This window comes from Psammomys obesus, unplaced genomic scaffold (genome assembly GCF_907164565.1).
Source record: "Psammomys obesus unplaced genomic scaffold, mPsaObe1.curated_primary_1811, whole genome shotgun sequence".
In the NCBI taxonomy this organism is placed as follows: Eukaryota; Metazoa; Chordata; class Mammalia; order Rodentia; family Muridae; genus Psammomys; species Psammomys obesus.
Window position 1 is genome coordinate 6939138 of NW_026596134.1, and position 24208 is coordinate 6963345.

The 24208-nt window shown below is 42.6% G+C and overlaps 1 protein-coding gene across 1 annotated transcript in view; it reads left to right on the forward strand.

Moving 5' to 3' along the window:
* Window positions 1-23850, forward strand: part of Atg2b (autophagy related 2B) — a 68630-nt gene extending 44780 nt beyond the window's left edge. The window contains exons 29-42 of the mRNA XM_055592750.1: window positions 353-494; window positions 2807-3009; window positions 3974-4200; window positions 5648-5756; window positions 6361-6555; window positions 7162-7263; window positions 10672-10750; window positions 11368-11575; window positions 14379-14448; window positions 15014-15096; window positions 15704-15825; window positions 16236-16390; window positions 17091-17240; window positions 19628-23850. Of these exons, the coding sequence (XP_055448725.1) occupies window positions 353-494; window positions 2807-3009; window positions 3974-4200; window positions 5648-5756; window positions 6361-6555; window positions 7162-7263; window positions 10672-10750; window positions 11368-11575; window positions 14379-14448; window positions 15014-15096; window positions 15704-15825; window positions 16236-16390; window positions 17091-17240; window positions 19628-19858 (2076 nt within the window). The 3' untranslated portion in view covers window positions 19859-23850. The remainder of the gene's footprint in view (window positions 1-352; window positions 495-2806; window positions 3010-3973; window positions 4201-5647; window positions 5757-6360; window positions 6556-7161; window positions 7264-10671; window positions 10751-11367; window positions 11576-14378; window positions 14449-15013; window positions 15097-15703; window positions 15826-16235; window positions 16391-17090; window positions 17241-19627) is intronic.
* Window positions 23851-24208: the final 358 nt, after the last annotated feature.

The window sequence follows — 24208 nt, forward strand, 5'->3', positions numbered from 1 at the left end:
CACACACACACACACACACACACACACACACACACACACACACACACACATCACCTTTGCAGGGCAAAGGTAAACAGTGAGTGTGGAACTGCTCCTGGGCTTTGTGAGGATGTGGTCTAAGGCAGCTCTTACTGTTTCCTGTTCTCTGCTCCCTTGTAGTGTGCTCAGTGACTTGCCCATCTCCTCTGAAAAGACTTTTTCAGATGGGTTTTGTTTTGTTTGAGAAATGTCTTACTTTGTTTCCCAGACTGGCCTCATGTTGCTGGATCTCAGTGGTCCTCTTGCTATAGCCACTCAAGAAGCTGGGAGTATTGTCAGCTTTAGCTATTTTTAACTAGGCTTTTGGTTGTAGGTAGATTCCAGTGGCCATTCATCTTCACGTGGTCCAGTGCTTCCTGAAGCAGATCAGCAGATTTTACGGGACCTGATGAGTGATGCCATGGAAGAGATTGATATGCAGCAGGCCTCCACCCCAATGGGACCACAGACAAATGGTGAGGAGAGCTTTCCCTGAGAGCACTGCTAGAGTAGCAGAGTCACATTGTTGGTGTGTTCTCATAGCATTTTCCGTAAGGAACTTACTAAAGACACATCTGCGCCCATGGATGTGTACAGCAGTCAGCTCAGCTCTGTCTGCTGATTCTCAGTCTACTGGGAGAAGATGGGCACTGCCACTTGGGGTGATTGAGAATGACACAAGAAAGTACCATGGAATGCGGATTGGAAGTTTCATGAGTAGTGAAAACAGGACTAGTTGGTTGTGAAAAGGGGAGTGCATAGAGGAGGAAGCTCATCTCGGCAAGGTCATAGGTTTATCTATATAAGAATACAGAGGAAGGCTGTGTGATCTGTTTATACCTACCATAGTAAAGTTGGAAGAGCAGGAAGGGACCAGATGAGTAAAGAGCCTTGAAAGCCAAATGGAAGCATCCAAATATTTTCAACCATTTGTTCTTCAGAAAACAGTTTTTCTGATAAGATGAACACAGTTATTCTTTGAGATAGGTCTCTTTAAATAACCCTGGCTGTCCTGGAGCTTACTGTGTGGACCAGGCTGACCTTAAACTCACAGAGATCTATCTACCTGCTTCCACCTCCCAAGTGCTGCAATCAAAGGCATGTGCCCCAATGCCTGGTGAGGAACATAGTTATTTCTAAATTCTGTAAGCTGTAATTTTAAAGTAATACTTGATGGAACTGGGAATTATGGTGCATGCTTAAGATCCCAATGCACAGGAGATAGAGTGTATCAGGAGCTCATGGATGGCTTTGGCTGTATATACTGAGTGTACGGCCAGCTGTACTATGCACATATTGAGAAAATTCATGACATTATCAAACATTTTGCATTAACTTAGGGTAAATTATGAATAAGGCTATAAACTAAGCTTTCAGCTTTCTGTGCACTAAGTAGCAGAAGCTGTCAAGAGTTGGAAGGGACCCTGATTGCACATTATAGACAGACTTTCATTAGGCACTGGACTCTGACAGAGGAAGGCCTGCAGAGCTGTTGTCAGTATTTAAATGCTAGTCTGGGAGAGTCGTGAGGGCAAAACACTGTCTTATGCATTTTTTTAAAATAGTTTTATTTAATTTTTATTTTATATGCATTAATGTGAAGGTGTCGGATCCCCTGGAATTGGTTTTACAATTGTGAGCTGCCATGTGGGTGCTGGGAATTGAACCCAGGTCCTTTGGAAGAGCAGACCATGCTCTTAACCACTGAGCCATCGCTCCAGGCCTTGTCTTATGCATTTTTGTGTTCTTTGTCTCATGTCAATATTTGGTTTGAATGAATAGGGAAGACTGGATAATTCTAATACATAGTGTAAAGTGTTCTTGTAAAGACTTTTGGTACATAGGGTATCTTCTGTGATTTCACTTTTAAGAGCTGCATGAGAAAAAGTGTAGGTTTCTGGAGCCCAGGAATCAGCTCCGCCTTCCTGAAGCAGAGATTCCTGTAGTTTTTGGTGAGGGTCTGCTAGATGTTCCTTCCCATTGCAGTGTTGCCCAAGGGGTTTCTAAGATTGAACTCTAAGGACACTTGTTAGTTTCTTCCACCTGCAAGACAGACTCCTGGCCAAAGTAAAAGCCCCAGTTAATGGGAAGCAGCTGTTGTTGACTTCTTGAGCTTTTCTTACACTGATTAACTGAAGGAACTGTCCCTTTTTGATGCTATCAGTCACTTTCTTGAACTTGAAGTTAGTCATGAGTCATTTGTTTGTGCTTTTAAGGTATTTCTGCCTCTTGCTGAGGTTTTTTTGGGGAGGTACTTCAGCCCCCCTAAGCCCCAGGTTCACAGAGCTGTTGTTTTAAAAAAATGAAAATCCCAATCGTTCTATTTTACCAATAAAGACCTAAATGCTGGGGTGAAAGCCTACTAGCTCAGAGAGGCAGAGAAAGCACCCAGCTGACCTTCCTACTCAGAAAAACCAAAAAAGCCAAAGGCCCCTCTCCACACTGTCTTAAATACCCTTCAGCTCAAAGTCCCTCCTTTCTGTTTACTTCCTGTCACCTGGTTCCTTGCTCTGCCTCTTGACCTATGGTTAACTTTATGTAATCCTGTTTTCAGATAGCTTTTGGATTAAAGGTATGTGCTAAAGCTGGCCCACACCACAATTAGAAACTGGGTTTTACAGTTCACAGTCCCTGGGTTCACAATGGGATCAAATGTCCTGCAGCACAGAGTTGTGATAAGAAGTAGAAAAGGTGTTGTTGTTATATAGGAAGTAGGCCAGGTTAAGGAGGTGAAAGCCCTGTTGTCAGTGTCTCAGAGTGGGTCGGATGTTCTCCTCTGCTCATCTAGGTGTCACGGATGAACAGTCTCACACTCAGGAGCCGTGCTGCTCAGACCTCTTCCTGTTCCCAGATGAGAGTGGGAGTGCGTCTCAGGGACCCAGCCCTGCCTATGCCTCACTCACGCACCACTTGATGAGTGACACAGTGTCAGGGGCGCCAACTGAAAACGATGACTTTTGCATTCTTTTTGCACCAAAAGCAGCTGTCCAGGTAATAAACTGATAATATGATTAAGACTTTAAAATAGTGTTACAAATTAAATGGCTAAGGGCCTCTGAAGACCTTTGAATCTGTAACTCTTCCCACTTCAAAATTGTTCCTTCTTGTAATTTATGTTAGTGCTTTGTAAATGGGCATTACACTATGCTCATAACATGAGGCTTAGAAAATGCTCTACGTTTGCATAGTTGTTTCTCTCTAATTGGTGAAGTACACTAATGTATGGAAGGTCAGTGTAGTTAAATGACAGGAGGTGGCCTACAGAATGGCTAGTGTGAGCTCTGCAAAGATTGAGATGTCTGTGAAGACTTATGGGTGGGTTAAGATGAATGCACACACATAGAACAGTCTAGTAGCACCCTCATAGGTGACTGTGTCTGTGTCATAGGTTCTGGGAACTTTCTGGTAAAAAAAAAAAAAACAAAAAACCAAAGCAGTTGAACTAAGGATACAACTGTAATTACAAACGATTAATATGTTGAAATTTGTCAGGTTTTGGTTTAGATTGCATTATTACTTTAAGCAGTAATCACACACACAATCTGTATACTTTCAATTATCAAATAGTGAGAGCCATATTATAAACTTTTGGAAATTATTCATGAGATGCTTTTTTTGTAGAACATATTTTATTTTAAGATCAATAAGGTACAAAATATGATATGATGATTCATGTCAGAAATTATTACCCACACTGGATGTGGAAGTATATGCCTGAAATCTCAGGCCTCCAAAGCAGGAGAATTGCTGCAAGTTCAAAATCAGCCTGTACTACATAGTGAGTTTCACACAAATCAGAGCTACAGTATGAGACCCCCTTTCAGAGGAAATAAATTATTACCCCGTTTTTTACATTGAAGTTATTAGAAAGAGTGTAGAGTCACGGGTGCCCGTAGGTGTGTCAGGCACAGCAGTTATTGTAGGAGCTGAGAGTGCTGTCCTTGGTGTGTTTCAGGAGAAAGAAGAAGAGCCAGTGATAAAGATCATGGTTGATGACGCAATTGTGATAAGAGATGACTATTTCAGTCTGCCCATTACGAGGACGGATAGCAGCAAAGCCCCGCTTCACTTTCCCATCCCTGCCATTCGCTATGTTGTTAAAGAGGTCTCTCTGGTGTGGCATCTTTATGGAGGCAAGGACTTTGCAACAGCTCCTCCTGTGTCTCCAGCTAAGAGTTACATGTAAGTTCATTTGTTGGATCAGTGTATCTGTCCGTAGAAAAACACATGAAATTTATCTTTTTTTTAAAGATTATTTATTTTTAAGTGTAAGGGTGTTTTATGGGTGTATGTCTCTGCACCAAAGTGCAGTGCCCACAGAGGCCAGAGAGGGTGTTGGATCTTCTGGAACTGGAATTATCGATGGTTGTTAGTCTCCATGTGGGTGCTGGGATTTGAACTCGAGTCCTTTGGAAGACCAGTCAGTGCTCTTAACCCCTGAGCCATCTCTTCAGACTTTGAGTTTATCTTATGGATGAGTAAATTAGTATTCAATATGTAATTTAAATGTCACATCTAAAGTTGCCTGTGAACTTATTTGTACTTCTCATGTATTCACTAAAATGGTGACTTAGAAGATTTTCACTCAACAAGCATTTTCAGGTACCCATCGTGTATTTGTTTATGAAAATAAACTAGACCCATTCCTTGCCTTCAGTTCCAAAAGGAGAGAAAGTTATGTGACTGAATGGGACCATAAAATTAAGTGGGTGTGTGAGAAGACACAGCACATGCTTGCTTTGAGCCCCTGCCATTTAACAGGGCGTACTTTATTTTTAGACTTTTTTTAAAGATTTTTTTTTGCCTGTTTATTTTATGTTTGTGTTTTGTCAGTGTCGGTGCAGCACATGCATACTTGGTACTCTTGGATGTCAGAAGAAGGAGTTGGATCCTCTGGAACTGGAGTTATGGATGGTTGAGCCACCATGTGGGTGCTGGGAACTGAAAGTAATTCTTTTGTGAGAGTAACCAGTGCTCTTAACCTCTGACCTCTATCTCCATTTCCAGAGCTGAGTGTTTTGATTAAGCAAAGCAGTGTTCTGTAGGGTGAGGAAAGAACCAGTGGAAAGTGTAGGTGGGCTGGAGCAAATGTCTATGGGGTGGGGTGGCAAAGAGGCTTTCTGGGCAGAACCATGTGGCACAGCGCTTGGGCACCTTTACTTACTGGTTAATTAGGAATGCTTCTGTCCCCACTGAGTTCTTTTCTGTTGTTGACTTGGATTTCTGAGGCTTCATTCCAAATGTGTCCTGTGTCCAGCATCATAATTAGGCTTTCCTGTAGGTCTGAATATTTAGCAAGCAAATGCCATCCCTAATGGTGGTAATAAAATTGGATTTCCAACATATCCAAAATATAAATGACACATTTGTCCTGTGGCACTGGGGCTTGAGCCAAAGGCATTTGCACATGGTAAGCATATGCTAGACCACTCAGCTCACTCTGACCCAGGTGTTGCTCTCCCTGCCTTGGCCTCAGCTGGGATTACAGGGTTTATAGTGAGTTTGTGGAACATTCTAGTGCTTATGTAATGCTTTCTCTTTGTATCTTACTAATTTTGCCGATGTCATTCATTAAATTGAATATTCTTTTAACAAAGAAGAATTTTGTTTTCTCTTTCTTCATCTTTAGTAGTCCCCATAGCTCACCTTCTCAGACACCTACAAGGCATGGACGTCATACAGTCTATGGAGGCAAAGGAAGGAATCATGATTTTTTAATGGAAATACAATTAAGCAAGGTAAGATGGTGTTTTGAAAGAGAAGACTCACTTCAGCGAGTGTATTAGTGGGGTTCTCTGGTTATGCCCATAGCTGAGTCTTAACGCCTCAAGTTCCTGCCCTACAGAGTAGAAAAATGCAAGGCTCTTGTGTAATTCTCACCTCTTTTTCTTCGATACTTTGAGGAGCCTGAGGTGTTTTTGTTTTCCCAGGGTTCCCAGAGTCCCCTGGAGGCCTTTGTAAGATACAGCCTTCTGAGTTCTGCCCAGCATTTGCCCTTCCGGTGGGTCACTTGAAGAACTACTGCTCTATTGAATTGTCTGTCTGGGAAGGCCTAACTTTGACTTGCACATATAGAAAGACCCCTCTGACCATCTAGAGGCCACAGGGACAGAGCACTGATGGCGTTACATTGATTTACGCTTAGCTTGGCTGAGAAGCTTACAGACAGTGTAATTCCAGTTCCAGGGGATTCAGTTTTCTCTTCTGACAGCTGTAGGCCCTGCGTGCACATGCTAAATAGATAGACACAGCCACACAAATAGAAATACATAAAATATCAACAACAAAAGAAAGCCAAATTGAAGTGAAAGTCAACAGCGCTCTGTTGCTCTTGTCTTTAAGGTGAAGTTTCAGCATGAAGTCTACCCCCCGTGTAAACCTGAGTGTGAGTCTAGCCTCTCAGAGCACCCAGTCTCCAGGCAGGTGTTCATCGTTCAGGATCTTGAAATTCGAGATCGGCTGGCAACATCACAAATGAATAAATTTCTATACCTGTATTGCAGCAAAGACATGCCTCGTAAAGCTCATTCCAACATGGTAAGAAGCCTTGAAGCCCCACTCTCCTCATTAGTTTTAGAAAAACATTTTTATTTCTGTCTAACTGCTGGAAAATTAGATTGGGAAGAATTATCAGAACTGAAAAAAAATTATTTTCTCTTTTAATATGAAAATTCCTGAGTTTAAAGAGTTAGTTTGTAAAGTAGTCCCTAACTGTAATTGCCAGTCTGTCAAACCCAGGTAAAACAACTGTGTGAAAATGATTAGGACTGCTGCCAGCCCTTCACACTTAGAAACCTGAGTGAGGTGGGAGTGGCTGTCTCTGAGACTCAGCAGGCTCCATTGAGCCTGCAGCTGTGGTGCTGACATTAGCTGTTGTCCTCTGAAGAGAGAGAGGCATATATCATAAGACTCTTTTGAGAACTGAACAAGCTTTTAAGGGAGGAGGGTAAATAGAATCCTCTTCCTCCCCTCTTCTTTTTTTTTCTTTGACAAGTTCTCACTATCTAGCTCAGGCTGGCTTCAAACTCAAAATTCTGTTTTTTTTTCCCTTAGATAAAAATGTGATTGTTTACTTTTAAATTTTTTTGAAAGGAGAACAGGGTCATTGTGTCACTGGGGAAAATACTTTTCTTTTTCTTGTAGTTGACAATTAAAGCATTGCATGTACGTCCAGAGTCTGGAAGGTCACCACAGGAATGCTGCTTGCGAGTGTCCCTGATGCCGCTTCGCCTCAATATTGACCAGGTGTGTGTGGTGGGCAGACTGATGCAGTTAGGATGAGAGTAGTGAGTAACTGTGTTCATCACCACTGAGTGTGAAAGTTACATAGCTCAAGAAGCCTTCTGGAAGACTGCAGGGCAGAGTCATTTGTGCAGTTTGAAGTCTGGCCTTTTCCTGTTTATTGCCTGTGTGCTCTGGGCCTGAGTACTCTTTCCACTCCATGTGGGCACATAACTCAGGTCTCCATGTGTTTTCGAGATGAGGACACCCCAGTGGGTGAGTGTTAGAAGGGATTGTTATAGATTCTGCAAGAGAGTTTTTTTGTACTAAGAAAAATGACAAAATAATAAATGGTTAGCAAAGAGGCCATAAAAACAGATTTGTGGGAAGTTGTAAAGAAAACCACTTTCTCATGATCAGGCAAGCATCCTATCAAATTTCCTTGGGTTTTGCATTAATGAGAGAGGCAATAACACATGAGCATTAAATAGGCCAGTATGTGGAGAACATTTAGCTCAGTGCCTGCCATTATATGCTGTGGATCAGGAGTGTGTACTTCCTTAAACACTAGCTAAAGCAAGCAACAACCCCAGAACATACATGGAATTTAAAAATAACAAAATCTCTTGATAAACCTTTTATAGTTTTGGGTTCAGGTTTGGCATATTTGTGGATAGCATTATTCATTTGCCTAAGTAATAGTGATTTGATATTGTCACTTAAATAAAATGTTGAAAGTGTATTCCAAGCAAGTGACAGGCATCGCGGACATCAAGTGAAATGCTCATACTGTAAACAGAGCAGGCCCCATCTAAGAGGATGTGCCATGGGTGCAGGAGTACACTGGCTTATATAATGCTTGCGGGTTCTGAGCTGGTCAAACTTTAGATTTATATTTTATTACAAGACTGTTCTTTGATGTGTATATTTTAAAGATTTATTTTTCTTTACGTATGTGTGTGTAGTGTGTGTGTGTGGGTATAGGTATGTATATGAGTATTTGCACATTTGCATAGGTACCTTCAGAAACCAGAAGAGAGCTTTAGATTCCCCAGAGCTGGAGCTGGAGTTGGTTGTGAGTTGCCCAGTGTGTGTTGTTCTAAAGAATGAAAATCCCAACCTCTCGATTTTACCAATGAAGACTCAGGAGTCAGATGCTGGGGTGAAACTTTTTTAGCTCAGAGAAGCAGAAGAAGCACCCAGCTCACTATCCTACTCAGCTCACATCCCAGCAGGAAAAAGCCAAAAAGACAAAAGACAAAAGCTTGCTAGCTCAGCTGATGGCCCAGGAAGAAAAGGCCAGCTAGCTCACCTAGCAGCCCAGGAGGAAAAAAGCCAACAGCTAAAAGCCCAAGAGCTAGAGAGCTAAAGCACCCTCCTCCATGCTTTCTTAAACACTCTTCTCTCAAAGTCCCTCCTTTCTGTTAATCCCTGTCAGCTGGTTATTTGCTCCACCCCTTGACCTACGGTTAACTGTTAAATCCTGTGTACAGAAAGCTCCAGGGTTAAAGGTGTGTGTTAGGGCAGAACCACACCAAACAAAAGAAAGGATTTTACAGTTCACAGTCTTGGGGTTCACAGTGGGATCAAATATCCTGCAACATGTGTAGGTGCAGGGATCTGAACCTGGGTCCTCAGCAAGAGCAGCAGTTGCTCTTAACCACTGAGCCATCTATCTCTTCAGCCCCCTTGATATCTCTATTTAATTCAGTTTATTCATATGCTGGCTTACTAGAAATATAATGAAATAGTTATGGGGAAGTTGATCTGTAGAAATTCCTACCAGAGAAAACTGAGTCAGAGTCATCTTTATTGCCTTGTCTTACCAAAAATAGCAAGCTCAGTTTTCTTTAATACTTTACAGAACTCTAAAGCATAGTTACTGTAAAGAAGAAATATTAACCTTTTTGCTGTTTTTACAGTGGGGCATGAAATAAAGTGCAAATAAGTAAATAAATAAATAAGCAAATAAACCTGCAAAATAAACAAACAAACAAACAAACAAATAAATAAATAAATAGATTTGTGAAGTGCCATAAAAAGCCAGGATTTCTTTAGTCTTCCTTTTTTCAAGAACAAATCTATACCTAATGTTTTCCTTTTTTGAACAATGTTGGAGTTAAAACATTTACACATTAAACTGTTTCCATCTAGTGGTGGTTAAAAACAGCATTTTATATGGTTAGTTAACATGCAGTGCTGAGCATGATATAAACATGTAATAAGCATATGCAGTCTGCGTCATTTAAATATACTGTAAATGGGATGGCAAGTAACTAACATTGTATTTGGTACAATGTTAATGTTTTATATTTTTGTGAAGTTAGAGTTCATAGAGGGAAGGATAGGAAAGAGCGGGCTCAGAGTTTCGATTTTGTGGGTTTTTTCTTGTTACAAGACAGGATTTTTCTGTATAGCCCTAGCTGGCCTGGAATTCAGAGATCCACCTGCCTCTGTATCCTGAGTGCTGGGATACAGGCTCACCAAAGGCATGAGCCACCACCGCCTAGTCTGATTTTGTGTTTTATGCCCTGCGTCTGCACATGCCATACACACCTGAGTATGTGGGCAGCTGGAGGAATGTTAGCCCAGAGTCATACTTGCCTTTTCATATATGATTGCAGAAAAGACTACACCAAATGAGTGACTTAGTTTGTGTGTTTATTGTTTATATTTTTAAAGACAGAGCCTTGCTATACCATGGCTAACTTGGAATTTGCTATGTAGCTGAGGCTGTTCTTGAGCTCTTGGCAATCAGTCCTCTTGCCTCAGCTTCCTGAATGTTGGAATTATAGGTATATGCCTCCACACCCAGCTTTATTTTCCCATTCTGAATATCTTGTTCGGTGAAGAAACTGTCTTAAGGCAAGAGAGTAATGATTAAAGAAGAAATAAGTCCTAGGGAGTTTAGTGGCAAAGGTTAGTATATAAGCTGTGCCATCTGCTGTTACTAGTAGTGGTGTCACCACTGTCAGGTTAGAATGAGAACACATGCCAAGAGCAATTGCGAACATTTTCTTACAAAGAAAAAAAAATCATTTCTAGTGGTTTCTGTTTTGTTTTGTTTCTGTTTTTGTTTTGGGATAGGGGCCTGAATATAGCCTTGGTTGTCTTGGAACTAGTGATAAAGACTAGGCTCTCCTCCACTTGGACCACTGCTGAGTGCTGGATTAAAGGCGTGTCCTACCATGGCCTGCCCAGTCCTAGCTGTCTGGATTTTAGTTTCTCTTTTTTGCAATGTTGTTGTTTAAATTTTTTAATAGTTGTAAAAAAAATAATGGGGATGAGGTATGTGTGTTTGTAAAGAGAGCAAGAACAAGAATGATTGCTGGAGAGGCAGACCGAGAGGTACAGTGACTGCTGTGTAAGGGTGAATGATGGAGACAGACCTCAGACTCTGTCCTGAGTTACAGTGACTTGTCTCCATTCTAGGACGCCTTATTCTTCCTCAAGGATTTCTTCACAAGTCTTTCTACAGAAGTGGAGCTTCTACTGACTCCAGACCCAGAAGGTACTTAGCACACACAGTTTGAGGATCCTGTAGCTTAGGATGGGATCACTTCCTCAGAATGCCATTGTAAGCTGAGTAATGGAGCTCAGAAATAAATCTGGTACCTGGAGCGCACTTAGGACTGACTCAGCAGCACACTGTTGTGGAGTGTTGGTTGTTTCCCCTAGTGACTACTGACAGAAGAGCTGTGTCTGGCTGTGGCCACCCAGCACCACTAGAGGACAGGACTGCATGCTGCTAGGAAAAGCTCAAAGTTCATACTCGATGTGCAGTTTTGATGGAGTATATACACTTCTCTCCATTGTGAAGTTGACGAATTTTAAGTTAACGTATTGCTAAATCAGGACTGGCAGTACTTAGATTGATTTTAATTGCTGTGCTATTTTTGAGTATGTACTTGGTGTTTATTCCCATTTGTATGTGTGTGTTCCACACTTATTTGTGTTAGTAATACTGATGTGTTGATGTAGCAGTAATGATGTAAACATGACATTAGACAATCTCTGTAGCAAGAGTTGTATTTACTCAGTGAAATGTAGCATGCAGACTGATCGGTATTGATTGCCATGCTGCTCAAGAGTAGCAGAGCTAACTTCAAACATGCCCTTGTGTTTTAGTTACCAAGTCTCCTGGAGCTGATGTCACCTGCAGTTTGCCAAGGCATTTGAGTACCTCAAAGGAGCCGAATCTAGTTGTTTCTTTCCCTGGGCCAAAACAACCTTCCCCAAACCATAGTGCCAATTCAGTGGAGGGGGCTAATGGACTGGAGGAGAAGAACTTCTCAGCTGAGGAAACTTCATTTAGTGACCAGCCTGTGTTTTTTAGGTAAGTGTGTTTATTTTGATAATAGATGAAGTTCTCGTGGAGCTTTAAAGACTGGCCATCATGAGGTGACATCAGTGTTCTTCACATTGTTATATAAGCTTGTGCTGTAGTTTGCATGTGGTCCCTGCCCAACTGGCACCCCTTGCTTACAAGTAGTAAGCCTGATTTCAGGGCTTATCTATTACTGAATCTGAGGTGGGAATTCCCTCTCCTGCCACCACTCCCTGTGGCTCTCTATTTGAGTGTGTTTGTGTCCTCATAAACATGGTGTCGTCCTTTTGCCTCTCCACACCACACACTACCTTTTCCCTTCTGCTGAGTCCTTAGTCTGCTTCTTTGAGTTCCTGCCAGGTTATCTCCTGAGTCAGGTGAGCATTCTGGGAAGCCCATGTCCCCTGCACTGCTGCTTGGCCCTCATCCTGGTGTCCTTTCTTCCTTGGCCAACTAGTCTGCTCTTTCTTCATGTTCTCTTTCCCTAGCACTTGTTGGTCAGGATAGAGTCTTGGCATTTCTAGAAAGAGGAGGGTCAAAGAGGGTCAAAGCAACTCCTCCCCTCAATTCTCTGTACCCCACTTTCATTCCAGGGCTTCCAGTTTTTCTGTCTTTCTTTCTATGTTGTAAGAGGAGACCTTGAGTGTGGCCCAAGTGGACTGTATTTACAAGTGTCATTATGTTTTAAAGATGCTGATAGTGAGGATGATAGATGTAAAAATAATAGCAATTAGGAAAAGAAGGACACAGATGATGTGTCTCCTGGGTCTACACTTTTCACTAGGAAACATTCACTTTTGTTATTTTCCTACAGTGATTATTTTTAGGAAAACTTGCATCTTAGTGATACAAATGTTTTATTTTTTAGTAATCACATATAAATTAGCAATTTAACTTTTGTAAACATAATCCTGAAAGCAAGAGATTTGACACTTTGTGTGGAGACAGGTCTCACTATTAGCCCAGGCTAGCCTCAGACACTAGCTCTTCCCTCTTTAGTGTCTGTGGTAGCTGAGGATACAGACTGTGTTCCAATCCTGATACTCTGTAACTGTGTTACAGTTACAAGAAAGGCCTGTGTGGTTTTTACCTGTTTCTGAAAGCAGATTTCATTTCTGTTCTGGAGGGTCCAGAACCCTGGCATCATAATGGCTGGTCATGTCTCAGTTACCCACAGATTTAAGTGAATGCTCAGAGAGTTAGACTGAGCTTCAGGGATTTGTTAGTAGCTGAGTTAAGGTCCTAGCCATCATTCATCTGCTCGATGACTTTCCAGTGATGCCAGAAGAATCTCCCTCCTTCCTCTGTGAGTGGCTGTTGCACTTACTGTGTGTTCCAGTTTTCCATCTAGGTACCATGAACAACTCTGGATAACTGAATATATAAGTAACCAATGGTCTGTCTGTTAACATGTCTTTAAAAAAAATTTTTATTTAATCAATTTATAGCCTGATTGCAGCCCCTCCCTCTCCCCTCCCAGTCCCACCCTCAAAAACTCCTTTCCCCATTCCCTCTTCCTCTTCTCCTCAGAGAAGGGGAGGATGTGCCATGGATACCAACCCACCCTGGCACATCAAGTCGCAGCAGGACTAAATACATCCTCTCCCACTGATGCCAGACAAGGCAGCCCAGCTAGGGGAAAGGGATCCAGAGGCAGGCAACAGAGTCAGAGACAGCCCATGCTCCCATTGTTAGGGGACCCCTTCTCCCCACCATGGGCCCAGGTTGATTGTTAGTTGACTGTAGGTCTTCTTCTGGTGTCTTTGACCCCTCCAGCTCCCTCAATCCTTCCTCCCACTCTTCCACAAGACTCCCCAGGCTCCACCTCTTATTTGACTGTGGGTCTTTGCATGTGTTTCCATCAGCTGCTGGATGATGGAAGCCTCTCAGAAGACAGTTGTGCTAGGTTCCTGTCTGCAAGCATAGCAGAGTATCATCAATAGTGTCAGGGGTTGGCTCTCTCCCATTGGGTAGGTCTCAAGATGGGACAGTCATTGTTCAGTTGTTCCCTCAATTCTGCTCCCTCTTTATCCCTACACTTCTTATAGGGGAAGAGGAGTGGGAGGGCCTGAGGGAATAGTGGTAGGGTGGGCTTCTCTGAGATGGTTTGGTGTGTAAGCAGTAACATTCAGTCTGTTGGGCGAAATCATGTTCCAGGTTCTGAGCATTCAGTTTGCAGTCATCTTTTGGAAGGCAGTTCATTGTGTTGGCCATATGCCATGAGTATGTAGTTTTAATTTCACCCCCAGAATTTCCAGTTGACAGCTACCTGCAAGCATTCTCACCAAAATTTGCCAATGTCTGTCGTTTTTACAGTGATGAAGAATTGAGACTCAGAGAGCTGAGCCATCCACACTTGCATCCCGTGTATGTTAGGAGCAGGGGCCAGGCCTCTGCTCACATTGAACAGGGTGGGCTTCTTGCCTTTTCTGTTTACTTCTTGGTTAAGTCTGAAGGCCACGTTTATTAATTTGGTCTCTGTATGACTTGAGAATATGTAAACTTTTTTTTCTTAAGAATAAACATTTAATAAACCAAGGAAAGTTTTTTATGACAACATTTAAATACAGTAGACAATATTTAAATAAACATTTAATAAACTGAGAAAAGGTTTCTGTGACAACAGTTAACTATGATAGAATTTATCTGTTTAGTTATGATTTTAAGACAAGGTAGAACTAAAAGACATTCTTATTTAGGACATAAGATGTGCTTATACTTTGTGGTTTTCTTTTATTTTTAAGTTTAACAAATTAGGTCAATTTTATGATAGGTAATTTGAATAAAAATATCTCCCTTTGTTTCTTCCCAGAGAATTCAGATTCACAGCAGAAGTTCCTATTCGGCTTGACTATCATGGCAAGCATGTATCAATGGATCAGGTGTGGAAACTTTGCATGAATAAGTAATACAAAGTTATCTTTTGTAGAAATTACATTTATGGTACATAAATAAATTATGTTTATGGTAGAGGGAGTGAGTGCATGAGGCAAGGAAGCACTTGTGTCTTGGTCAGAATGAAAGCTAATTCTCTCCTTGCACTGAGTGGAACCTGGGACTGAACTTAGGTCCTCAGGCTTGGTGGCAAGTACCTTTCCCCTCTGAGCCATCTCAACATCACTCTCTTTCTCTCTCTCTCTTTCTCTCTTTTATGGATTCAGTAAAAAGAAAATTTAACAGAAGAACATGTGCATGTGTGTTTTGACATGAAGTACAAACCTTTACTTGATTTGAAACTAAGTGCTAAGTACTGTGAGTGAAATTTCATAATGCTGACTGTTAACTGGTATAATGACCTGTACCATATAAAATGCATTTTTTTCTATAAATATTTTAAGTATTTATCTTCATTAAAGAATATTGCTTGGACTTTCCCTAGTAACAGCTATGTTAAATGTTGAGTCTCTCCTTAGTTTATGGATTAATTAGCCACTCTTCCTATTTCAGGGTACATTGGCTGGGATTTTGATTGGCCTGGCTCAGTTGAACTGTTCTGAGTTAAAGCTGAAGAGGCTCTTCTATCGGCATGGGTGAGTATTGAGTGGCTGAGGTTTCAAGGTAAGGGCACTAAAGCTAGTGTGAAAATAAAAGTGCAGTTTCTCCCAAGCAGACCTACCTGCTTGTGTTTCTGCAGGGAGCTTAGTCTTGGAGGACCCTTCCTGATCTGGGCTTCTGTTTATTTTGAGGGAGTAGAAGTGGTTGGAACAGAGCAGTATTTCTTGAAATACTGCCGTTTAGGCTATGTTAAGGTAGCTTGCTGAAGTTGTAAATTAGCTTATTCAGGGACAAGAATGCAGGTGAACAGATTTGGTTGTGATTAGTTGGGCCAGCCCTGTGCCTGAGCCAGGGTTAATCAAAGGATAAGAACAATAGAAAACATTAATACTTGTGCATGCTTCCCAAACTGTATAGGTATCTTTTTCCATCTGTCGTGTCTGTCTGTTATCTATTGTCTTCAGACTGACACAAAGATTTAGATTGGGGATTTAGTAGCTAATTTATATTATTCTGTGATATAAAATTGTTTATCTTTTTTGGGAGCATCTATAGCATTTTGCACTTGTGATATGGAAACAGAAGTCCTTACTTACGAATATACCTTTATTTCTTCTTTGCACTAACAGTCATTTGCTCTAGTTTGCTAGGTATTGACAAATTGTTCTCATATGCAATTTCCGAATGGCTCAATGACATTAAGAAGAACCAGCTACCAGGAATCCTGGGAGGTGTTGGGCCAATGCATTCACTAGTTCAATTAGGTGGGTTGCCTTCTTATATGTTTGGGTGTTTCAAACACCTTGAGAGTCTATGTGAAGAACATTTTCTATAAATCCTGCATGCATACTAGCATGCATATAAAACTTTGCCTCTAGTTTCAGGGTCAGAAACTCCATCCAGGGTTAGACTTGAGACACACATGCACAAATACATACACAATATTTTCATAATGATTTTATATTCTGGATATACCTAGGTTAAAATATTAAATTTGTTTACTCTTTAATTTTTTTAACTTTTTGTAGTGATTATTAGAACACTTTCAATCACACATATGGCTCAGCCTGTATTTCTGTTGGGAAGTCTGGCTTCTGGGACCTCAGTGAGAATGAGAAGGCCACAGCGTTAGACTCTTGTCACTTACAGTTCTTAATGTGATTTCTGTCTCTAGTGCAAGGCCTGAAGGACTTGGTGTGGCTGCCGATTGAGCAGTACCGGAAGGATGGTCGCATCGTCAGAGGCTTCCAGAGAGGTGCTGCCTCCTTTGGTACCTCAACTGCAATGGCAGCTCTAGAACTAACAAACAGAATGGTCCAAACAATACAGGTACTATTCCCTGGCCAGCCTCATGTGGACAGATGAGAGTCCTGTACAGCAACTGCACCACTTTTAAAACACTACCATGAAGATGTGTGAAATGTGAACCGTAGAGGGTAGACCTCTCATTTGTAATGATTTACTATCATACTTAGTTTACTTTGGTCTTTTGAGACAAAGTCTTACTATATAGCCCAGGCGATCCTCATACTTTTGGTCGTTGGCCTCTAAGTGCTTAGGTGTGCACAAGTGTGTGCCATCACGCCCTGTTTGGTGCTTGGTAGTTGTTTAGATATCTAGTATTGAGCATTTAGGTAACAGAGTTGTAGGATACATGCCAAATCTGCTTGCATAGTTTAAGAAAATAACAGTCATTAAATTAGCAGGGGATTTATTTCACTGAGCTGTGTAAAAGGATCAGAGCTGAGTTTAAGAACACATTGGAAGTTGCTCTGTGAAGTACTAAGGGTTGCAGAGTAACGTATAAGAGGAAGGGGCTGAGTAGGGCAGCGCAGTCCAGGTGCCAGTTTCTAGCTTACCTTTCCTGTTCACATTATGAAAGTCGTAAGCTCTTGTCACAAGTGTTCAAACATGTGCCATCTCGGTGGGGCTTCTCTTAACCCCTGCAGGAGAGGACTGCCACACTTTTGATGCCCAGCTTCCCAGACTGTCTTCTAATTAATTTCTTCCTTCTGACAAAATGAACCAGGCGGCAGCAGAGACTGCTTATGACATGGTGTCTCCGGGTACCCTTTCTATTGAGCCCAAGAAGGCAAAGAGATTTTCTCATCACCGGTTAGCCCACCAGCCAGTAGACCTGAGGGAAGGTGTGGCCAAGGCCTACAGTGTTGTCAAAGAGGTATGTAGAGACTTCAGCTGACAGCTCAGGACTGGCTTGCATGATTCCTGCTGTCATGGTTAGGTGATGAAACACTATAACCAAAAGCAACTTGGGAAGGTTTTGAAAGTGTTTATTTCAGCTTACGACTCCACATTGCAGTCCATCAATGAGGGAAGTCAGAGCAGGAACTCAAGCCTGGCAGGAATGTGGAGACAGAAACAGAAGCAGGCCACAGGGGAGCACTAGCTTGCTCCTCACAGCTTGCTCAGCCTGCCTTTTTATACACCCAGGATCACCTGCCCAGGGCTGATACCATCCACAAGGGGCTGTGCCCTTCCGTATCAGTCACTAAGAAAATGTTCCATATGCCTGCAGGCCAGGCTGGTGGGGACAGTTTCTCAATTGAGGCTCTCTTCTCAAATGACTCTAACCCATATCAAGCTGAGAGAAAAATTAGCCACCAAAAGAGCATGCACTGACTTTAATATTTTGGAGGAATCCATGGGAACATAAGCCGCCAGAAGCAGCATGGGACTTGTGTGGAAAGTAGGAGAAGAAAGCTAGGAAGTGAGAGTGGTGGGCTGCAGGCAGTGGTGGGCTGCACACAGCTGGTACTTGCTGCTAGGGTCAGTGCTTTGCTCATGCTTACTTTAGGTTTGCTTAGAAAGTGCAGCTTTTTAGGTAGATCCAGCCCTGGCCCCATTCTTGGGCTGTTACTGTCCTGAAGGCATCACAGCTTTTCTAGGCAGGTTTTTACAGTTAGACTATGCAAGTATTCCTAAGCACAACATGGAAGTATTTATATTCCGAGTTTGCATAAAGAGTATCGTGTACTCTGTAACCCATCTTTTATGATACATTCATGGACACATAGTGTTGTTTACACAGTCTCATAGTATTTTCTTGTAGGAATATATCATTCATCTTTTCCTGTTGGTGGGCGTTTAGTTTCCATTTTGTTCCCTATGTGACACTGACATGGGGAATGTTCTCTAGCCGTGTCTAAGTTCATGTATGCAAGAAGTCCCATAGAGTAGAATTGGTGAGTGATAATTACGGGAATCTCCATATTAGTTTTCTACATTTATTTACTTACTTTTCTGTTTATTTTGTGGGGGACACATACCACAGTGTTTATGTGGAAACCAAAGGACCAATGTCTGGGGTCAGTTCTCTCCTGTCCTGTGGGTGCTGGGGATCTAGCTCAGGTTGGAGGGCTTGGCAGCAGGTACACTGTGATGCTGTCTGTGCTGTGCTGCTGCATGTTTTCTCTGCTGTGTCAGCCTCTCAGACTGACAGCTAGACCCTGGGTCAGGGTGTCAGACTGTCTTCTCTGTGCTTGCCACTGACCCTGTCGAAATGCAGATGTCAGTGACGTAAGTGGCACAGATCCAGAACTCCTGTCAGGTTTGGCCCCGGTCACTGCTGGCATGTGTCCACTCAGCCTCAAGCTTGGCAGTCGTGACAGAGATAGGATGCTGCTGAGGCTGTGATGTGGACTGTTCCGGCTCCCACTTCACACTCTCCAAATTTCCTTCCTTCCTTCCTTCCTTCCTTCCTTCCTTCCTTCCTTCCTTCCTTCCTTCCTTTCTCTCTCTCTCTCTTTCTTTCTCTTTCTTTCTTTCTTCTATCTCTTTTTCTTTCTTTTCTTTCTCTTTCATTCTTTCTTTCTTCCTCTCTCTTTCTCTCTTTCTTTCTCTCTCTCTTTCTTTCTTTCCTTATTTTTTGATTTATTATTTATACAGCATTCTGCCTGCATGTGTGCCTATGCACTGGAAGAGGGTACCAGATCTTAGCATAGATGGTTATGAGCCACCATGTGGTGGCTGGGAAGTGAACTCAGGACCTTTGAAAGAGCAGCCAGTGTTCTTAACCCCTGAGCCATTGAATTTTCTATGTAATCCAATAAAGTGTTTGGTTTGACTTCTTATCTTAATTGAATGGTCCACAGTTCTTCTCTAACATATGACCTGATACATTGCAGACAGAGCGTGTGTTCCTGGGGCAGTGTGGATGTATGCTCTCTGTGCTGTATTAGACGAGTCTTCACTGTGGTCCATCAGGAGAGTTGCTCAAGAGGCTCTTTTTGCAGAAGTGTATTTAGCTGGAGAGATTAATTGGGCCAGAAGTTACTTTTAGGTTATGATGTGTTTCTGTGGGCTTCCTCACTTGGAACTAATTGAGCTCCATTTTCCACACTCTAGTGTCAAAGTGAAATGCTAAGTCATGGTTAATGGCACTTTGATTTAGAGTTAGAATCCTAAGTAGCTTCGTGAGGGTGGCTGGGGTTTTGCTTGTTTAGTTTGGTCTAGCTGTAGGCGTGTAGGTTAACTAAAGTGTGTAGTGTGAGCACCTTAGTTTCTGACCTGTGCTTTCCTTCTCTTTCCTGCCCCCACCCTCTACAGGGAATCGCAGACACGGCTCAGACCATTTATGAAACGGCTGCTCGAGAACATGAGAGCAGAGGGGTCACTGGTGCTGTGGGTGAAGTCCTGCGCCAGATTCCACCGGCAGTGGTCAAACCCCTAATTGTAGCCACTGAAGCAACATCAAACGTGTTAGGTGGTATGAGAAACCAAATTAGACCAGATGTTCGGCAGGACGAATCACAGAAATGGCGCCACGGGGAGGACTGATGCTTCCAGGGTCACTCCACAGAGCGTGGAGCTGAGGAGCAGGGTATCCTAGTGGCAGCTTCGTAGAAAGCTTGTTTAATTCATGTGCTCATCTCAGGAACAAAAGCAGGTTTTAGTTAAATAATTTAATGTCAAAACAACACGCAGCCAAAACCTTGTGACATTGTAGGGCCTGGCACTTGCCTACAGGAGTGTCTGGTGGCTCGTGTCATGGTCGCTAGAGATGTGCTGCCATGTTGAATGCTTGCTTTCATTAAAGTGACTGTAATTGTACTTGTTACTTACAAGCTCTCATTGGGAATGTCTTTGTAAACAGTGTTGAGTGCTTAAAAATGGAGCACTCCCAAAGCACCGGGGAGCACTCTTCTCATTCTGGGGAGTTTTTCAACTTACAATTTCAACACTTCTGAAGCTAGTGAGTGAAGCCACAGGGAAAGCAAAGCAGCTAGGGCTCGCCTCCCCAAGGGACTGCCTGCTCCTCTCACCTGGGGAAAGTGAGTGTCGCAGACGAAAAATGCTGTGCTGCACTTTATCCTCTGTGTGTGTCTGTGTGTGTGTGTGTGTGTGTGTGTGTGTGTGTGTGTTTGTAGTGTAACGCAAGGTGTGCTGTGTTCTTTGTGTCATTTACAAGGTTATATAAATATGAAGAGAAATAACGATGTCTTGGAGTTTTTGGTGAAGGAAAGTAACCCAAATGTAGTAAGTTTCTGTATCCTAAATGCAAGAGGAAATGTGCACTCTGTGATGGACTGGGGCCCATGCGTTGTTTATCTGTCCTTTGTTAAGTACATAGTACAGACTATTAGTGGCAAAGAAAATTGGAAGTGGGCTTTATTCTTAGGAAGTTAAATAAAAATACTCCAAATACGTCCTAGGCAACTAATTCAAAAGTACCATTTTTACTTTAATAATGTACATTTTGATAACCTGTCAGGAATGAATAAAATATTTTTATTTAAAGGTAAGATTGTTGTATACTTCCATGAACAGTTTGCTTTTTGAGAGCATATTCATTGATGCAGTGCTGTCACCGACCACAGGTTGTTTGGAGACACCTCAGAGCCTGTTGTGGTTACTGTCACTTACCGAGGAGGAAATGGGTAATTGTTTTCAATCTGTGCCTCAAGAGTAACCCAACAAAGAGAAACTGGCACTTTGTATTTGTCACTGTTTAGAGTTGCATGCTGTCACCTCTTGGTTTCTAAAGTGTTGGTGGGTATCAGGGATGCTGGATGCCACAGCTGCATTCGGTTTGTGGGTGAGAAAGGAAAGTCAGTTTCACCCTCTGAAAGCCCTAAACAGGAAGCAGTGCCAACCCCAATCCCAAACTGCAGAGTTTGTAAATAATCATCTTGTATACATTTGCATAAGATTGATTTCCTTTTGCTGCCCAGAAACTTCAAAAGACGTCTTGGAGTGGCTGCTGGTAGGCCTCATGGAACTGCTAGCTCTTCTGTCCTCATTAAGCAGAGCCTGTGTGTGATCCGGCTCTGAGCAGACACTGCAGGTTGTGGCGGCATTTGTTGCCATGACTGGCCGGTCCCTACCTGACCTTCTAATGAAGCAGGCAGCATGTGTTACCTGCCATTTTGATCAGACTGCCCGCCATACCTCTCTCCTCCTTGGTTCCTAAGGTCAGAGAGAGTTAGTACACGGGAGTCCCCTTTGCCCTCTGAGCTGCAGACAACTATTTCTTTCAACTGTTTAAATTGATGAAGCCATATAAACAGGTATCTTTACAATGTCGTCTCCTGCTTCTTCCTTTTCATCTTCTGCATCTTGCCAGAGATGTTGATTTCATCTCCAGGTTTTTGTGCATTGCTGAGGCACTAGTGGGGACCTGTCTGGATCTGAACACTTCTGAGTTACATATCTGCTGTCTTCTTTTTAAAGGGCATCTGCTCAGACTTTTGTGTTGAATTGACACGTAGTGTGTTGACAGGGTCCTTGGGTTGCCTCATCTGCAGTTACCAAGCAAATGACTTGACTTGGCCAAGATACCTCATCTTGCTCAGCCCCAGTGTCCCTTCTGTAGGTGAAGAGGTTTCTTAGACAAGACCTGTGGGAATTTCTGGGCAATTAGGTCATGGTGGCACATGCACAATAGTGGTGTGTGCCCTCATGCTTGTTAGAGTGCCAAGGCTGTGATGTCAGGCTGGTGGCCAGCATCACGTGGACACTGTGGCTGTGCCACACCACAGCAGCTGTGGGCTACTTCAGCCCTCTAAGAGTGACACCTTCCAGATCTGGCACCATGCTGCATGCTTGCATCAGGTCGATAATTTTGACTGGAGCAGGCTGCATGTGCCCACCTGTTGCTGCCGAGTTCCATACAGAGACCCCTCCCCCCTCTAGGAGTCAGGAAAGCAAGCTTGGTCAAGGTCACTCAGCCGTTCCAACTCTGACTATATTGCTGATGTCAACAGAGACCCCAGCAATGTGATTGCCAAATAGGACTGACTTGGAACCCCCATTTTTCTCTTCCTGTCTGTCCTCATTCCCTTTTAATCTGAGCAGGGCATACAGAGACAGACATCATAGGAGTAGGCTTCCATTTCAATGAAGTGTCAGGAAAATTTGGAGCCCCACTTAAGAATACATATATTTGTCAACAATATTGTTAAAAAGTAAAAGTCACTGTAAAAAAAAAAATCTTTCCAAGTAGCAGTGTTCCTAAGCACAGTATCAGGGACCAGGAACCATCTGTTCTGCCTCCTGTCCTGTGTCACTGAAAGGGCTACTGCAATAGCTCCTGTTAGACCAGTTAGCTGTGTCTGCTCTTGTTCGAGAGGCACTTGCCCCTCACTGTGCGTCCTTTGACTCAGGACTGTAGCATCTGAGTGTTCTCACCAGTGGGATTAGAAATGAGAACCCTACCCTGCAATAAATAGCCTTAGGATTAAGTATTGATTGTCTTAATTTAAATGATATTTACATAAAATGCTGTGTAAGACATTTAAGCCAGTCTGTTTCACTTCTGCCCCTGTTGAGTACAATCTCGGATCCCAGGGTTCTGGGGTCAGTGGGCAGCACTTCTTCCTGGCCTCCCCTCATCTCCCAAGGGGAATGTAGAGTTTAAAGTCCCTTGGAAGGACTGTGTGAACACAGGGTGATACTCTGCTTTCTGTAGCTGGATGGACCACTTGGTATCAGAGTAAGCACGTTTTACCTTAGGTTAAAAAGAAAGATTATTTGTGTAGTGTAGAGAAGTGTATCAGTAATGAAGATTGTCTTTTTTTGTCAGGAAATGTTATTTTGGTTTACAGGAAGGTATAGCCACTGTTGTGTATGAACACCAGTCTGTGCCAGCCTCTGTGGATATTTTCAGGATTGCGCTGGGCACCCTGCTAACTTTGAGAGATCCCGTATACACAGTTGGAAGTCAGCCAGTGAGAAAAAGCATTCCTGTGAGCCGTCATGTCAGGCTTCTTTGTGGGTGAGAAATCTTTGAGTCTTAGCATTTTATATTTTGAATCTTAGCATTTCCTATAGGCACAGGACTCAGAGTCCTATGTCGACCTCTAGCTAACACCAGGGTTGGGCAAATCACTCCCTTTGCATTAGTGTCAGGTGCTGCCTGTCTGCTGCAGTGAGTGTCAGCTGCTCCCTCACACTTGGCACTTGGGGCTGAGCTAGCCCCCCTTCACAGAGGCATTTACCCTCCTGTCTCATGTACACTTTTCTGGTTGGTACTGCCTAGCCTTGTTTGTGTAGCCCTCTAGTCCACAGGGTTGCTTGCTTATTCCTGGGAGTATTTTAGGCACCCAGTTCAGCTTTTCTGTGAGTCCGTCTAGCCTGTCTCATTGTCTTTGCTGAGTGTCCTGACTTTTCCTAATTATGGCAACTCTGGATGTAAATAAGAATATTCCTCTGTACAAGTATTTTTGTGAAAAATGTAACTTGTTAGTTGTGACTATTTAAAATATGATGCCGTTATGAATACTTGTGAAAAAATTAAAATATTTCCTCTTTGTCTTTTGATTTAAACTTAATTATCATCTGTCTCTGAGAACTGTTCCCTGTGCCTGCCTAAACCGCTTTTGTGGGTGGGTAGACTTCGAAAGGATCCTTCATCCTGGCACCTCAGATCTAGTTCTGAGCTGAATCAGACTATAATGTTAAAGTGCGACATGCCTACCTTGTTAGGGTACTGACGATTTTATTCATCATCCCTTCTGTTTGGACATCTGGGTTTAGGGTTATACTTAAGTATTTGGTAAATCTGTCTGGAGGAGTATACAAGACATTTGAAAAGGAGTTTTGATGTGGCTTGTCACGTTCTAACCATCAGAGTGACAAGTCAGGCATCACACATGGCACTTAAGAAGGAAGGGGCTACCTGTGAGGTGT